Source organism: Physeter macrocephalus, chromosome 7 (assembly GCF_002837175.3).
Source record: "Physeter macrocephalus isolate SW-GA chromosome 7, ASM283717v5, whole genome shotgun sequence".
In the NCBI taxonomy this organism is placed as follows: Eukaryota; Metazoa; Chordata; class Mammalia; order Artiodactyla; family Physeteridae; genus Physeter; species Physeter macrocephalus.
In genome coordinates this window covers 102,211,293-102,229,610 of record NC_041220.1, presented here as the reverse complement: position 1 = coordinate 102,229,610, position 18,318 = coordinate 102,211,293, and the positions used below count along the sequence as shown (strand labels likewise).

Genomic DNA, 18,318 nt, shown 5'->3' with positions numbered 1-18,318 from the left:
AGTGCCCATCAACAGATGAATGGATAAAGAAGATGTGGCACATATATACAATGGAATATTACTCAGCCATAAAAAAGAACGAAATTGAGTTATTTGTGGTGAGGTGGATGGACCTTGAGTCTGTCATACAGAGTGAAGTAAGTCAGAAAGAGAAAAACAAATACCGTATGCTAACACGTATATATGGAATCTAAGAAAAAAAAAAAGGTCATGAAGAACCTAGGGGTAAGATGGGAATAAAGACAGAGACTTACTAGAGAATGGACTTGAGGATATGGGGAGGGGAAAGGGTTAGCTGTGACAAAGTGAGAGAGTGGCATGGACATATATACACTACCAAATGTAAAATAGATAGCTAGTGGCAAGCAGCCTCATAGCACAGGGAGATCAGCTCGGTGGTTTGTGACCACCTAGAGGGGTGGGATGGGGAGGGTGGGAGCGAGGGAGACGCAAGAGGGAAGAGATATGGGAACATATGTATATGTATAACTGATTCACTTTGCTATAAAGCAGAAACTCACACACCATTGTAAAGCAATTATAGTCCAATAAAGATGTTAAAAAAACCCAATAAACTACTGAGAATTTCCAGTGTGGGTGTGCATATGGGGAATCCTACAAAGTCTGATATTGCTGGTGGGGATTTCACTTAGTACAACTTTTTCAAAATAAAATAAAAATAAAAAAATATAAAATATTGCTAATCATCTTCACAACAACTCCCACTTCACAGATGACAGTCACTGCTTCCTTCACTTCAAAGATGAGAAAACTGAGGTTCCCAAAGCTTAACTGCTGAAGTTATACAGTAACAGAAAGACTTGGGACTAAATGTCAGGTCTCTGACTCCATAGGCCCCACTGTGTCCAACATATCCCTCCTCCATGTCCCTTAATGTGAGTTAAATATGGATCAGCCTAAAACATAAGCATTTTCATATGAATGATTTACGCCTTTATGAAAATCTTCTAAAGTTTTTTCATAAAAGTTTACCTATAATTTTTCTATTGAAAATTGACATCTATTTTTTTTTGTATTTTTATGGAATATGGTCTGCAAACAATACAATGACGTACACTTTATAAATGAAACTTGGATGCAAGGCGACATAAAGTCCTAGACTCCTATGTAGACAAAAAGTAGACAGTGAGTAAAAGTAAATTGATAGGGCTTCCCTGGTGGCACAGCGGTTGCGCGTCCGCCTGCCGATGCAGGGGAACTGGGTTCGCGCCCCGGTCTGGGAGGATCCCACATGCCGCGGAGCGGCTGGGCCCGTGAGCCATGGCCGCTGAGCCTGCGCGTCCGGAGCCTGTCCTCCGCAACGGGAAAGGCCGCAGCAGAGGGAGGCCCGCATACCACAAAAAAAAAAAAAAAAAAAAAAAAGTAAATTGATAGCAATCAGGTTGATGTACAAATCTGGTCTAAAATCAAAAAACCCCCTTTCTTCAGAATGCTTTCCATCCACCGTCATTGCACTTAATCAGCCCTTGCACAAAGGCTGGTATCAATGCCTCCTACCAAGTAAACCTCCTGTTTTTCTTTTTTATTGAACATTCATAGTCTCCAAAATAAACATTTGCAAATTTTAATCTTCTTTCTAAGATCAAATTTGATAGATGTAATACCCTTCATCTATATAAAAGCTAAATATTTAGTATTTAGTCAACATGCATCTTCACTTTGCATAGAATAATTTATCAATAAAGAGAGTTAGCTTTCCAGAATGTGAAAGAAAAGAATTAAATGCAGTATATCAAATATATACTGTCAGACCTCATTCTTCTAATAGGAGAAAAATGAGTAAGCACATTTGAGGACTATTTCTGAATTTTCATGGGATATGAATTTTGAAAATTAGATGCTTTCACTCTGAGTCACTACTGCCAATTGTTATTCATTTAGTTAGGTGTTACTGAGAATGCTTCAAGGGTTATCCTTTCCATCCTTTATCCTTTGGTAGACTAGCCACCAATGTTTTTAGGGCTGTTTTGCTCAAATATGTTGCATATTTCGGGTGACAGCCTTATGTCCAAGTAACGAAGCAGGAGACTGAGAAACGGGGAGATGGAGGCATTAAGCCCAGGCTATGGAAACTACCTGTGGCAAATTATTTTGTTCCTGGGTTTTGGTTTTCCAACTGTAAAACAGAAATATTATTTACTTTTGCTTTATCTACTCACAAAATATATTGTGACAAGTATGGGAGAAAACAAATGAAAATATCATTGCAAGCCAGCATTACAATGTGTTTCAGTGTGTGGTTTCTTCTGCCTTCTTGGTGAATTTGCCTTACCTCTATATCCCACATGCATCCCAGGGCTCCACCCACGACCAGACTAGCAAGGCGATGTTGCAGCACGTAGGACTCCAATTTAGTAGGTTAGTTTCAGACTCGAATCTCACTGTTCATGAATCTGTCAAGATAATTAGGGCTGGGAATTATCATAACTAGTATCAACAGCAAACATTTATTTACAGTATCTCTGACTATGCACAGAATAATATATGTGTCTTCTGTTTTGTTCATAGTTGTATCCCCAGTGCCTGGCAGTGTCTTGCACATAGTAGGCACTCGATAGTTAATGGATACATAAAAGAATCAGAAGAACTAGGAAAATAAATATATAAGGCCACTGTCTCCAAAGATTTGTAATCTAATCAAGTTGACTAGGCCTAAAGATAAAAGGTGAGAATGGAACAATTCAGTCAGTCTACATAAGTGCCCAATAGCAGCATGGCAGGAATTACTGGAGAGATTGAAGGCTTCTTCCCTATATGGGAACACTGGAGTTGAATGACAAATCTCCCAGGCTTCAAAAAGGGTAACACCATCTGGAAAACCTTTTATTGTGTTTGGGGGCTACACTTTATCATCAGGGGAAGACTCTAGATACTTTCCTTAGTCAAAATGGAATGGTAGAGTAAGCAGAATGAAGATTGTAATAACAAGAATGGAGCTTTCAAGTTTAGTATTATCAAAGAAAATGCTGGGAAGGGGTGTGAGATTTTTTTGTTATTTGTTATGGTCTGTTTGTTTCATTTTTTGTTCCTCCAGCAACCATAACTCAATAATGCTACAGTTTTCTAGAAAATGGTACATCTCCTTTTAAGTGTGCTTTGGAAACACTTTCCTCCTTCCCTCCCTCCCTCCCTCTTCTTTGCCTTCCTTTCTTCTTTCTCTCGTTCCTTTCATCCTTCCTACAGTATTAATTGGGCAATTAATAATCAATAAAAATTTATTGGGAACCATGTTCCAGGTACTGTGGCAGACAAGAAAGATGCAGAGATACATAAAGAAAACCATGACCTACAGCAACTCACAGTCTAAAAGGGCAGATAGCCAAGGAAACATAATCGTTTCCTTGTTATGTCCATGTAACACGTTATAACAGTAAAAAAAATTATTACGACAATGTTAAGAGTGTAGAACAGGCCTCAACTCACTGTCCAGGGGGAGTCAGGAAAGGCTATGGCATTTGGACTGGGTCTTGAAAGGAAAGGAAGCATTAGCTGATGGAAAGAGGCATTCCAGGAACTAGAAACATCATGTGCAAAGGCCCAGAATTATGAAATGACATGGCTGATTCAGAGAATCTGGTAGTATGGAGACTGACAGGTGAAAAAGGCAAAGTGGCAAGTTGCAAATAAGTTCTGAAGGGTCCTGTCTACTGGCAAGTTTGGACTTGATACTGTGGAAGCTAGAGAGTGATTATTGACAGGACAGTGTAACAGGATCATAGTTGCTTTTTGGGGACTATTAACGGGAATAGATTCAGAAGAGGAACTAGTAGGGAAGCCAGCTAAGAGGCTGTGCACTAGAGCAAGACAGAGAAAAAATTCAGAGCTAAGACTTGGGTAGGGGAAAGGGCTAAGGGGTCTACCTTTGAGAAACATTTCTGCAGCAGAATTGACAGAGTATAGTAAGCAATTGTTTTTGGAGGGTGAGAGAGGGAAGAAGAGGATAACAAGTTTCCAGCTTGAGACACTGGTTGCATGATGATGCCATTGGCCAGATAGGGAGCAAAGAGGAGGAGCGGGTTTGGGAGAAGACGGTTAAGTTCAGGTATGGACACGTTGAATTCATGGGTCTGAGACAGATGATATTTGAACACATGATAGTGGATAAAGTCCCTTAGAAAGAGTATGTAGAAGTAGAGAAGAAGACCAAGAATGTAAGCTAAGGAACTCCAACATAAAAGGGATATGTAAAGAGAGAGGAGGGTAGAGGAGAGAATGAAGGAAGGTTTAGAAAAGTGGAGGAAGGACCAGAAGTAATTGAAGATGGTGTTACACTAGGATACTGTGTCAATAAAGTACCCTGAAATTGGACAGGGTCAATCTAGACCTTAAGTTCTATTTTTACCTCCAATCCAAAGCCAAGACTAATGAGCTCCCACCTAATGACTAATCCTTTCCCATCCTGTGGGGTCAGACACATTCACAGGGTGGGCAGCAATAAGAAACCAGCATCTTGGAGGCTCAGCATCAAATTGGCCTCATTGCCATGCTGCCTAAACTGGTTCACTGTTTCTATGAGCTGGAGTCTTGATTCCCTGTCTTTGCTCAAGTTCCTGTAATGAACCCCTGTGCTGGAGGCTACGTCCTTCTCCATGTTCCTAAGACAGAAGTCTTGCCTCTTGGAGTCCAGGTTTATCTATTCCCTTGTGTTAAAATCCTGAGCTGCCCTGTCTGTCCTCACTCACGTATCCTGTCAATGCCTGTAACTATCTTGCCTTGCTTATAACTCCTAAGAGCATCGGGGTGGTGTTTGGATAGCTCTTGCCAACAAACAAGCAACTGATAAATGGACTCTCATATTACTACAGTATATTTATAGCTATTAGTTCTTAAAACTGCTATTTGTTAATTCCACGATGCCTTCATTTAGTGCATGCATTTGACAACTCTTGGGTGCCTACTGTGTGCCAGGATTGTTCTAGGTGCTGAGGATGCAACTGTGAACAAAACAATGTATCTTCCCTTATGCAGCTTGCAAACTAATAGGGAGGACAGATAAACAATTTAAGTACATAGTGGGCCAGATGGAGAAAAATCAAACCACCTACAGGGGGAGAAGGAGGCTGGAATGGAGGGAGGGTGCTGCTGTTTTACAATGGCGGCCAGGGAAGATATCACTGAGAAGAATGAGCTTGAGCAGAGACCTAAAAGAAGTGAGAAAAAGAGAGAGATGAGAAAACTGATAGAGTGAGCCCTGTTGGTATTGAGGAGGACAAGTATTCCAGACAATGGGAATTGCAAGAGCAAAGTCCCTGGGGCCGACTTGACCTTGTACATTAAAGAAATAAGCATTCTATTGTGGGGTAGAAGTTGTCAGAGGGATTAGTAGGGGCAGGAGGCAAACATGAAGAACCTTTCGGTTATTGAAAATGTTTTGACTTTTATTCTGAAAAGTTTAAGTATTTCGTCAGAAGAGATGATGTGATCTGTCTGAAAGGAGCATTCCAGCTGCTTCATGGAGAATAGATTGTAGACAAGATCAGAAGCTGGGAAAATAGTTAGGAGTTGAGAGCAACAATCCAGGGGAGAAAAATGGTGGCCTGGGCCAGGTTGCTTGAGGTGGGAGTGGTAAGGGGTAGTTGGATTCTGGATATAACTTAAAGGTATGACAAGCAGCATGTAATGATGGCTTGGATATCCTGTAACAAAAATAGAAGTCAGGAATGACTCCAAGGTTTTTGGCTTAAGCAACTACAACAATGGAGTGGTGCTTACCCAGATGGGAATTAACAAGGTGGGGAGTTCAATTTTGGGCCTGTTAAATTTGGGATGTCTATGAAGCTGTGTCCTGAGCAAGTGGGAGGAGGAGCTGGTGTACGGTGGAGGGGCTGGCCTTAGACGGGAAAGTGGGGTATGGACAGGCCTTCCATGTACCAGGAAGGAAGGTGAGGTGTACAGGGACAGAGGCAGTGGCTAGAAAAGGGAGCCGTGAGGACCTGGGGAAGATTTGTAACTGCTTCTAGTTTCTCAGTGAAATAAAAAGCCAGCTCAGCAGCTGAGAGTGAGGACAGAAGAAGGTGTGAGGAGGCTTTAAGATAGAGAAAGTGTGAAATAGTCTTCTATGACAGTGCTCTTCAATTTCAGCTCATGACCTAAATGTGAGTCTTAAAATCAACTTAATGATTTGAGATCAATTCAGTGATCAATTCTTTTAAAAAACAATTCTTTCAAAAAGTAAAATTTTAAAAGAGCTTGTTGCATGTATCAAGTAAGAATTGCTTAAAAAAAGCTTTATTTCAGGTGTATGTGTGTGTCCTGGGTTGCAGCAAAATATTTTTAAACACACTGGCCCAGGGCAGTGGGAGGAAATGAACAAGGGACAGTCAAATTAAACTCAGGGAATGAGTTACTGGTCATACAATTAACAAATTTTCATATAAATATGATTAGAATATAGATTCATAAGAACTTGGCTTTAGACCTGCTAGAGGGCCACAACCCCTCTCCTCCCACCCACCTCTACCTCCACTATGGGAAACATTTATGTTGGAATATTTTCAATGATGGGACACTCACCAGCTTAAAAGTTCTAGATTTCAGAATATAACTTTCTTTGCTGTAAAAAGCAGGACCCTCACAACACTCTCTCAGATGTTAAAGCAGTGAGTAGAGGATCTGGCAGTGGAACTTCAGAATTTAGTGTACTTAATATGAAATTTGACCTTATTACATAATACCAAACTTGATGGCTTTTTCCTTTTTGGAAAGCTCTAAATGCTCTAAAACAAAACCAGTCTCAGCACACTAAGAAATCTTGTTTTTATCCAAACTTCAGCCCAGAATGGCACCATTTAGCTTTTAAACATAAGCTCTCTCGTCTTACATTGCACTAACTGCAATTTTAATGGATGATTGAGCTAACTTTCGTGCCTACATTTTCAAGATTTGTCATTGGATCTGCAGTTGAGTCCAATCAAATATAACTTTACTTAGAAATAAAATTCTTCATTTCAATACTTTATATGCCTCAGTTGCTGAATATTTTCCGTGCAAAATAGGTTAATGAATAATAGTAATATGTCGATAGGTGCTGTGAAAATGGCCATTTATATTTTTAATTCTAAAGAGCTCAGGTTATCTTCTAGACATTGTAATTTACAATAAAAAAGGAATTCTCCAGTTTTATATTTTGCTTGTTAAAAATGGTTTTGAGATTATTAACTCAAACCAATTTTCTATGTACCCACTGATTTCTAAACCATTTATGACTTGTTTTTAAAAAGTATCTTTTCCTTATTTAAAGGCAATGTCAAACTTACTTTATTAGACAGGATATTAAACATAAACATTATACATGAAATGTATTTTCCCCTTGCAATATTCTTCTGTATTTATTCTGATTTATAGACATTTGAAACACTGAAGTAACAAAAGCAAAGTAAAAAGGGGATGGGGCTTCCCTGGTGGCGCAGTGGTTGAGAGTCCGCCTGCCTATGCAGGGGACACGGGTTCGTGCCCCGGTCCGGGAAGATCCCACATGCCGCAGAGCGGCTGGGCCCGTGAGCCATGGACGCTGAACCTGCGCGTCCGGAGCCTGTGCTCCGCAACGGGAGAGGCCACAAGAGAGAGAGGCCCGCGTACCAAAAAAAAAAAAAAAAGGGATGAAATTTAACTAATAGAGAATGAGGACTCATAAAAGTGTACACTCTTGCCTACATCAGTAAGAGCGTGCTAATTTATAACACTATTTAATCTTAGTTCAGTTGTAAATCCAAATCAAATAGAATCTGAACCCATTTTCAACTGCTTTTGAGATTATTCGTCTGTATTCCAGGATTCTTTCAATAGTTTCACTTCTCTAAACGCCAAGAAAAAGTTAAAATTGCAAAACAGGAACATGAAATCCATATCTTACTAGTATGGACCCCTCTGCTATTCCTTTACCTAGACCCTCATATACATATTTTTTCTCTATGTAAAATGTTTCTTTAGGAAATACACAGCTTTTGTTCCTCTCCTGTTGCTTCCAACAAGAGCTCTACCATGGAAAGCTCTCTCTCCCCTTCCATTTTGCAAGCCTCAACAAGTCTGTTGCTGAGTCAGAACCTCCTTTCCCCCCCTGATGTGAGAAATCTTTCTCCCTTGGAAATTCATAAAGCTTCGGAAATGTTTAAATTAGAGTCTCCCTAGGGGAAAGGGGCGGTGATGCCAGAATGAATGTGGTGGGGAGGAGTCCCACACACTGCAGTCCCGACGGCAGCACACGAAACGCTTTCTGAAACAGGAGGATTTGGAGCGGGCCCAGGGTTACCAAGGGAGCTCGCCTCGGAACCCATTATATGCATGTCTGTGTGTAAATAACCGCACGGAGCCGCGGTGGGTTCCAGGGACTTTGTTCCTCATTACTTAAGTGAAAATGTATGGTATATGGCCGGGCCTTCGTGTTTGCCCTACCGAAAACACTCACGCGGTTGCAGGAAGGTGGATAACAGTACTCGGCATGAGAGGCTAAAAACAGAAACCGGAGCGAAAAGGAGGCGCTTTCTAGGGCGACTAGGAGGGCTGCGAGTCGGGGCCATGGTGGGGCCAGAGGTGTGGGCGACGCGCTCCGCAGTCGGCAAGGCTGCCGGAGCCCCGCACAGGCGAGTCGGCCAGAGGCCTCCCGCGCCGAGCCCGGAGAGCGGCAAGGGCAGGGTCCCCGCTCCCTCGCGCTGCGGGACGCGAGCGGCCGCCGACACTGAAAGCCACTAACCGGCCTCAGTTTCCCCCGCGGGCCAGCGCCACCTAGGGCAGCCCCTGTCCCCGAGACCAAGGCTCCTGTGACCGAGAACGAAGCGGAGGTGACAAGGAGGCAGGGCCCCGAGGGCGACTGTACGGGGATAAAGTAGCGCGTGCGACCTGCTGCAGGTTCCGCGAGGACCCAGCGCCGGGAGGGGCGGTTGCCCAGTAACCGTCCGCGCCCCCCGCGCGTGCTCGCTCTCGTGCGCGCGCTCCGGGCGCACAGGCCTCTTCGGCCGCCCGCCGCCTCAACCGGCCTCTCCTTTCCCCGGGCGCAGGGGAAGCCCGAGCAGACGCGCGGCTCGTGCCCGAGCTCTCCCGCCCTCCCGAGAGCGCTCGCGCGCCCCCGGCCGAGCCTGCATATTAATAAGGGGCGGGACGGGGGCGGGACAGCGGGGGCGCCGCGGCCTCGAGCCCGCGCGTGCCGGGACGCACCGCGGGGGGCGGTGCGATTGTGAGGTGGCGCTGACGCACGTTCCGGGGTTCTTAAGCGGCCAGGGCGGCGGCGGCGGCGGCTGCGCCCGAGCAGGTCTCGGGAGGTGGCGGTCATTGCCGCGAGGGGTGGCGGGGCCCAAGTAGGTGTCCCTGGCTCAGTCACGGTGTCCCTCTCTCACTGACTCCCCCTCCTTCCACCAAGGCCGCACCGCCCCAGATCCGGCGGCTTCTTAGGCGGGGCAGCGGACGGGGTGCGTCTCCTCCCGCTGCCGCCGGCCTGATAAATGAGGGACTTCGGGTTTGGGGTGCTGCAAACAGCTCGGCTCCGAAGCAGCAGTCCCGGGCCCCTGTTCAGCGGCGGGGCGGACCGTCCCTACGCCGCTGGAGCCGCGGCGGCCGCCTCCCCGTCGGCCTCCGCCACGCCTTTCGGCCCGCTCTCGCCGCCGCCGTTGCCTGTCACCGGCTTCTCGGAGGCCGCCTCCCCCTTGCCTATCCCCTTCGGCTGCGGCGGCGCGGACAGCTCGACCGCCACCGCTTCCTCTTCCTCCCCGTTCCCGGTGCATCAGCAGACCATGCAGGATGAACTGCTGCTGAGGCTGACACAGCAGCCGGCGCGGCCACTCTCGGGGGCGGAGGCCACAGAAAAACTCCCCAACCACCACCCCGGCGGCGGCACGAACGCGGGTGTGACCCACCTCCTCCCCTCCCAGGACTTCAAACCGAGTCTGCACCACCCCTCCTCCTCCGCCTCCTCCTGCTGCTGCTGCCGCACCTCCTCCCCGCAGGACTTCAGTAAGCGGCAGCAGCAGCAGCAGCTGAGCAGCCAGAAGAGGAAAGAGTTCAGCCCTCCCCGCCTTCCCCACCCTCCGGACTCGAAACCGCCGCCGCCGCTCCACTGCCCCGGCCGGTTCGGCTCGCCGCCGCCGCCCGGCCAGCTCCTCCAGCCGGCACAGCTCGCCCAGCGCCAGCCGCAACAACAGCAACAACAGCAGCAGTTCAGCCTCCCGCACCCGCAGCACCTCCCGCCGCAGGACTTCGCCCCGCAGCAGCGCCCGGCCGACCTGCCCCCGCTCCCGCAGCTCCAGCCTTCGCCGCCTGCAGCCCCGCGGCGCCGCCACGGAGGCGCGGGCAGCCCTCGCAAGACCCCGGCCGTGGGCGAGGGCAGCGCCGCCGAGCCCCCCAATGCGGGCTTGGCCCCCTCGACGCCGCCGGTGAACCCCGCGCCGGGCTCCATGGAGTCCCCCAACCATCCTCTGCTCAACAGCCCCAGTAACCTCCTGCCTGGCGGGGCTCTCGGCGCGGGCGCCTTCAGCAGCCTGCAGAGCCCGGACCTTCCGCACCCGGGCGGCGGCGGCGGCGGCGGCAGCAGCGGGGGCGGGGGGCCCCCCGGCGGCGGAGGGGGAGGCGGCTCCGCGTCGCCGCCGCCGCCGCTGCCGGGCTTCGGCACCCCCTGGTCGGTGCAGACCGTCAGCGCCATGCCGCCGCCCAGCCCCGATTCGGAGAACGGCTTCTACCCCGGGCTGCCGTCGTCCATGAACCCGGCCTTCTTCCCGAGCTTCTCGCCCGTGTCCCCGCACGGCTGCGCTGGGCTCAGCGTGCCGGCGGGCGGCGGCGGCGGGGGCGGCGGCGGCTTCGGGGGCCCCTTCTCGGCGGCCGCCGTGCCCCCGCCACCGCCGCCCGCCATGAATTTACCTCAGCAGCAGCAGCCCCCGCCGCCCGCGGCGCCGCAGCAGCCTCAGAGCCGGAGGTCACCCGTCAGCCCGCAGCTCCAGCAGCAGCACCAGGCGGCCGCTGCCGCCTTCCTGCAGCAGAGGAACTCCTACAACCACCACCAGGTACGGCAGGCGACGGCCAGGCTGCGCCGCGGGGCCGGGGAGAGCGCGGGAGGGAGTGGCCGGAGACCGGGCTCGGCCCGGCGCGGCCCCGAGGGGTAGCGGCGAGGGTACCTCGCCCGACTGAGTAGGACCCGGAGGGCGGGAAAGGGCGACGGGACTCGGGACACCAGACCCCGGCGGGGCGGGAGGGCTGTGACCACCGTGAACTGTGGGGCTCCAGAGTCGGGTCCGGCTGGAAGTGGCCCCAGCCGGGCGCCCCCTCGAAAGCCCCGGCGTGGCGGTGGGTGTAGGGCAGGGGTGGAATGGCGCCGGGGCCGGGGCGGGGGGCTGCCGGGCGCGACGTCCCTCTCGTCCCTCCTACGGGGCGACACCGGGGCCCGGCCGGCGCCCCCTGGCCTGGTGAGCAGCTGTCCGGCTTCCTCGAGCCCGGGAGACACGGCGAGACGGCCGGGGTTCGGGGGTCGGAGGACCTGGGGTCGGGGACGCGGGACCAGCGGGCTCGGGCGGCGGCCTCGGGGAGTGGGGGGAGCGGCCGTGGGAAGCAAACCCGGGAAGGAGGAGAATGATTACCGGAGACGGTGCGTGTGGGCAGCCCGTGACCCTTCGCCGTCGTCCAATGAGGGAACGGGCGGAAAAGCTTTTTTTCTTTTGAGTTTGTTTCATTCTTAATTGGCCGGCGAGAGCTGTAGCGGCGAGGCAGTGGCCGCCCGCACAACCTACCGGGACCAGGGTCGGCGAGGAGCGTACCGGCCGCGCTCCTCCTGCCCACCTGCCTCCCGACGTGGGTCGGTCTCCCGAGCTGTCAGATGGTTAAGACTGAGATGCTCCAAGAAGGTTTTACTTTCTGTGCTTTTTAATGTTTGGGTACTATTTTGTAGGTTTTAAAACTAAACGAGTCTGCTATTTGTGTGTTATCTTGAAGAGAAGACTTTGACTTTTTTTTTTTTGGTGACCTTAACCTCCTCTTGAATGATGGGGTGTGTGTATTTTAAGTGGGTAGTTTAATTGTGAAATCACAGCAGGCAGGTTTTTTTATTCATCCGGGTCCTTTCTGATTCAAGGTCTGTTTTGTTATCCTCTCAGAACAACGTTTGAGTGGCCGCTGGGTTGGTTAATTGACATTGAAGGAGTATTTTGTTGTTCTTTTTTGATCTAGTCAGCATTTATTATAGTGATTATTCTGTCTAAGGCCAATTTCATGATTAAAGGTTGAGAGGGAAGCAAGATTGGACCTTAACCACTACTTACGTACTCATATAACTTTTTCCATTGCCCAGTTAAAGTTTTTAAGGGCTACCTTTCTAAAAAGGTGAATACTTTCTAATTTAACCAAAGTAACAGTTAACAGTTTATTTAAATTAACCGGAATAACAAAAGTTTTTGTTGAATCACTGGTTTCTTCCTGAGGAAGGAGAATGTGGCCTATAAGCGTTGAAAATAGGTAATTTTGAAATAGTATTCCCCTTTTCCATGATTTACATAATCTTGAGCAACTGTCTTTTGGGTGTCAGGGTCTTCGTTTTTTAACTGGAAACTTGACACAGAAAATTATCTGTAGGTATTTTTGTATTCTTAAGGCCTTGATGTATCATTAGAAGACCATATACCAAGATCCATATTTAACTATAATCTGCTTTTTGTCAAAAGATGGGTCTTGCAATGGAGTGTAAGAGGTCACAGCTGTTATATGGAATTTTAGGTCACTGGAAGAGAACTTTGAACACGGCATCAGTGACGAAAGTAAGGTCCTGAAGAATGGAATATGTCCGTGGTCCCTTAGCTATCCTTTTGAACCACATAGAGGGGGAAAGGGTAGTATATATTCATGATTATATTAGCATTAAAAAACATTTTTAATTAGTAATAGGCACTATAGACCAGGTTTACAGGAAAAAAAAAGCAGGTTTAATATTAAGAGTGCTTGACTTAAAGTAACTTAATGACTTATAGTTAAGTGCATGACCCATACTCCCTTTGGCTAAATGTTGGCACAAAATTATTAAATTATAAGCTTATTGACTATAAAATTGCTAGCAATTAATACTTTTCAAAATCTACAGTTGTAGCCTCTTGGTGAATTTTTCATTCTTTGATGACGTAACTTTTCTTGCTATTAGTTCGAGCTTGGAATGTTACTTTACTTTTGAAAATGAATGAAGTTAATGGAGACTTGTATTACTAAGATCTTTACTAGAATGATCAAAGTATATAGTTGTTTATCTTAGTGTATCCACCTATGGGTAATATCAGATAATTATTTAACAGTTCACGGATAATTAAGTGAAATAAAGACTACAAAAATTTAAAAGAAACTACATTAAAACTGGAATAAAATATCTTAAAAGTTGAATAAGCAGTGCAAAAAAAAGACATATTTGCTATATTTTCCCTATCTCAAAAGGCATTTTTAATCTGTGCAGTAGAATAACACCAAATGTTATTATCCACTTTTGCAGTGGTACAGTTTGTTTTAGAAACCTAAAGTCTAGATATTTCACTCATATGATTGGTATGTTTTAATTGAGAACGATCATATTTTTAGTTCTGTGCTTAGCGTAACGTGGTTGCTTTAAGATCATAGTGTAGGTTATATCTTTAAGGATCTTCAAAGTTAATTTCAATTTTAAAGTATTTATTTTTTTCTTCATATCTGTCATTTATACAGTTCTCTCTAAAGGGGGAAAAAAGTAACTGCATGGTTCTATTTTAATGAGTGTCATGAAATATCTGCTTGATTCATTATAATTTACAGTAGACTAGAGTATGAAAACTCAGCTAGCATTAAATGAATATGTTTTCATAAGCAAGATGTCAAGCCTATCACTTTTTATAAACTAGTTATGATATATTCTGTTGCCTTTATATGTTTCATTTTTTTAAGATCATATAAATTCTTAGCTCAGGCCTAAGTTTGAATTTGAATTATAAACTCTTTAAATGCCTATAATTTAAATAGATGTATTTTCCCCAGCCTCTTCTGAAACAATCTCCTTGGAGCAACCATCAGAGCAGTGGCTGGGGCACTGGAAGTATGTCGTGGGGAGCAATGCATGGCAGAGATCATCGTAGAACTGGAAACATGGGAATTCCAGGAACTATGAATCAGATATCTCCATTGAAGAAACCGTTTTCTGGTAATGTCATAGCACCGCCGAAATTTACTCGCTCTACTCCATCACTGACTCCAAAATCTTGGATTGAAGATAATGTGTTCAGAACAGACAACAATAGTAATACGCTCTTACCCTTACAGGTAAGAATGGTATGTAAATGGCCTTATTTCTAATGTTAATCTTTCAAAATAGGAAATTGGGTGGTGGCAGTAGTAATAGTATGGTAAAATTAACGGATTAAAAAAGAGAAAGCTCTAATTTTTAAGCATATAATTTGATTATCAAAGGATAAAATACCTATACAAAAAAATTGAGACTAAAAAGATCTCTAAACACATAATAGAAAATAAGCTTCATAAGGTGTAGAAAACCCTGCTGTATTTCTTAAATTCATATTGAAGCTTTTACTTGGCAGCTCCTTAAGAATGCCTTAATTCATTCATCTTTAACAGGCCACCAAAATGAGTTTCTCCTCCAATATAGCTGAACTAAAATGTTTCGTAATTGTGCATAAATATAACTGTGGTCAGCTGTATGTATATTCAAATGTAGTTAGTACAGCTATAGTCATGAAAAAATAACATTAGGGCTTTTTACATAGAATTAAAATTTGTTCACTGGTTCAGTGACTATTTTTTTTCTAAATGTGGCCTAATACTTCTAATGATTAGACATTTTTTTCAGGGCTTTTAATATTTTGCTGATATTATAGGTTAATAAAGTCCCCTTATGACTATTTAAAATGAGATACTTTTCCCTTAAAACTGTTAGATGATGGAACAAGGATACAAGATAGAAAAAACTTTGACTGTTTGTTTTCATTCTTCTTTTTTTTTTTTTTTTTTTTTTTGTGGGTGGGTATGGGGAAGAGAACTGCTTATTTCTGATGAAAACTTCTATGCTATTGAAGGTGAGATCTAGTTTGCAGTTGCCAGCTTGGGGCTCAGATTCACTCCAAGATAGTTGGTGCACTGCAGCCGGAACATCCAGAATAGACCAGGTAGGCTGCACAGTGTATATTTTTCAGGATTTTGGCTAGGAGTTTAGTATTTGTATTATGAGTAGGATTTATTATTTATTTTCAATTATACCTATTTAAGCATATGTCAGAGCATTAAAGCAATTTATTTTTAAAGGGTCACTTAAACTATTTAATATAAAATGCTTCATTTTAAAATTTAAAAGTAATTCATAATCATTTGGTATGTCCTAAACATAACAAATTTGTTTTTGGAGAAAGGAATCCTATACCCAAGAGCACCTGACTTTAAACATCAGTCAAACTGAACACATTTTATCTCTTTTCAGAATCATTTGCAATTAGGTAAAAAATCATATGTTTACTTAACGTCTAATCTTACATTTCATAAATTATAAAATTTTTTGGCAAAGTTTTTTCATGAAATCTGCTGTATTTGTCTTGAGATGTATTTCTAAGAAAGCCCTTAGTTCAGGTTTTTACCTTTATAAAAAACTTTATAGTATTTCTCTATTCTAAATTTTGTTACTGCTATTATCTACTGTCTTCTTCCAAATAATCAGTTTCCTATGGAAGAGCTCTGAGTCGAAAAGCTGAGAGTCAGTCTTAATCAAATTACCTTCAAGTCCTTTGTGGTTACAAAATGCTATCTCTCTTCTGCAGATGAAATTTGAATGCATACTGGGTACCAGCTGATGAGAATTATTACAGGACAAATAGAACACTCAGTCCTCACATAAGAGGATTCTTTCCTACAGAGCCCAAGTTTGAATGAGCATAGACTTGACATTGTGGGAGTCCACTGAATGGAGCTCTGTTATCCTTAGTTACTTTATCAACATGAAATCATTTTACAAGTAAGGACTGTATAAATAGATTAATATTACATTTGTAAATAGCATTCTAACCTGGCAGGTTGGCAGTAACTTCAGTAATCAACCATTAGCACTAGTTTTAAACAAGTCCTACCTACTTACCAAAGTAGTCCTGCCAGGGTCTCCACTTAGAAATAAGTAATTGTCTCATGTAATTTGTAATTTATTGTCTTGTTAATGTTGTAATGTTATCCATATATTTCTATTCTCTTCTCTACTCTGGTTAGTTAGGCCATATTAGTGATATTTTTATGGTAGCACTTTTATGGTGTTCAAATTAAATACTTAAATGCCCAGGAGATGGTATGTTAGAAGAGGAAAATTATGATAATAATTTTGAAGGTGGCAAAAGACATGTTTTTAGGCAGGAAAGGACATAATTATTTGAAAAGGTTGTGCAGGAAGAAGCAAGAGGATATGTGCGAGGGATATATATCTATGGAGGAAGAAGAAGATTAGCTGCCATGAGGATCCATGGGGGTGGGGGGCAGATGTTGAGAAATTAGGTTATTAAGATGGCTTCAGTTGGTAGAATAATGCTAGAGTAGATAAAGGTGAAAATGAAAGGGAAATTTTCAAACTGGGCTCTGCAGAGGTGCCCCTGGGGCTGCCACAGGATGAGGGTCAGCCCTCCCACTTAGACTTCAAAGCCTCTCTGCTCTTACCTATTTTATAATCTAGGATTTTAGGTAAATTCATTTTAGGAAAAAGGATTTTGATACTAAAGGTTAATTTTTTTTTGGTAAACTGCTAAGATATTGGCATTCCCTGTGGACTCTTGATCCAGAGATGTGATGATGAAGTTGAAGAGAATGGTGCAGAAAAAAATAGTGGAAAGTGAACTGAACTAGAAGGAGAGGAGGTCTGAAACCTGAATCTTCTTATTCTTCTTCTCACAATCTTTGTGACATTGGATGACACAGTCTATGGGCTTTCATCTCTTGGGGTCATAGTTTCCTTATCTATAAAAGGAAGACCTTGAACTAGATCATGTAAGGCCTTTTTAGCCAGCTCTTATGATTTCTATCATCTATTGTGGCCATTTCTTTTGCTCCCTGCTCCCCCCTCCTTTATTTTTAGAATACAAGGGTCTTGGTTTATTGGGGAGGAAGCAGCGGGCATTGGTCCCAAGCAGTGGAGGTATCCTGTATGACCTCCCACCTGGTCTTAAAAGCAATGTTGTTGTCTCCTTTGAGTACCCTAAGGGTACTTATTATACAAAGTTTGTTCTGTGTTTCTATCTTTCCATAAAAGGTTGAGGTGTTTGAAATTGAGGTTCTTAGAAATACAGCAAAAGCTAAAAACTGCATTTGGTATCTTAAATAGTTGGGTAGTTCCTCACTATTTGACAAAGTTAAAATTATAGAAAATACTTAGATGCTTAAATATCTGGGTAGATTATTTTCAGTCCTGATATTTTTTCGTCATATATAACATTTTAATACCAATAAATTTTAGTAAACAAATACATTGTTTAAAAACATTTAACTTTTTTATTTCTTTTGGTCTCAAATTGATTTAAGCCTAAAATGTACTAAATTCTAGAACTAAAGTCTTAATTCTTGTACCTGGCCTTAATTAAATATACCAAGAGCTGGACATGTAATTGAATTTAGTAAATGGGAAAGATTTTGTAGTTTTGTAGCTTTTATTTTAGTTGTATGTAAAATTTTTCAGATTGACATTTCCTTATTTAAAATGGCCTATTTTTTTTATGGAAAAGCTTTAAATTTAAAACTTTTTAAAAACAAATGTAAATTGTTATACACATTTCTGCCTTTAAAATGAATGTTAGATAGTCTTATTAATTTCTTTAAGGCTAGCTAAGAATTACTTTTCTTTAAAATGCTATTAGCTAGTTACCCTTGCAAGAAGTCATACTCAAAAGTATAAATTCTAAATTACCTTAAAATTGAATTTTTCAGGTAGATAATAAGGCTATAGCATATTTATTCATTAATACTTGAATATTTTAAATCAAGAGTAAATATACTAGTAGTTGAGGTTATTACTTAGAAGTTTACATATGGCATATCAGTTTTCTGTAAACAAAGCAACATGATGCCTTCAAAATTGTAATGTAGCCTGTGAAGCCTATGAGTGTTGGCCTGCTCTCTAGCTGGGGGATTATCTATATATTTAGCTTTAGACTTTTGGTCTTATAGAAGTTCTGCTTGCAGTTCCTGATCATGTCACCTAAACTATCTTGAATTAATTGAAGATATTTTCTGCTAATCTTTAATATCCACACTATTATGATAACATGATAAATGATAATATGGGGACCTCTCAGAAAAATACATTATTTGGAGACTTTATTCACCTTATACAAAAAAAAAAACAAG

General features: G+C 43.8%; 1 protein-coding gene across 11 annotated transcripts in view; it reads left to right on the top strand.

Moving 5' to 3' along the window:
- The first annotated feature begins 9,406 nt into the window (after window positions 1-9,406).
- CPEB2 (cytoplasmic polyadenylation element binding protein 2) overlaps window positions 9,407-18,318 on the top strand; it is a 62,674-nt gene continuing 53,762 nt past the window's right edge. For 2 of the 11 annotated variants that reach the window (XM_055086131.1, XM_024119293.3), the window contains exons 1-3: window positions 10,665-11,006; window positions 13,978-14,268; window positions 15,030-15,119. In XM_055086131.1, coding sequence (XP_054942106.1) covers window positions 10,704-11,006; window positions 13,978-14,268; window positions 15,030-15,119 — 684 coding nt within the window. In that variant the 5' untranslated portion in view covers window positions 10,665-10,703. Of the gene's footprint in view, window positions 11,007-11,037; window positions 11,841-13,977; window positions 14,269-15,029; window positions 15,120-15,825; window positions 15,956-18,318 lie in introns of those variants that run through there. The other 9 variants (XM_024119292.3, XM_024119290.3, XM_024119287.3 and 6 more) reach the window with 8 other exon arrangements.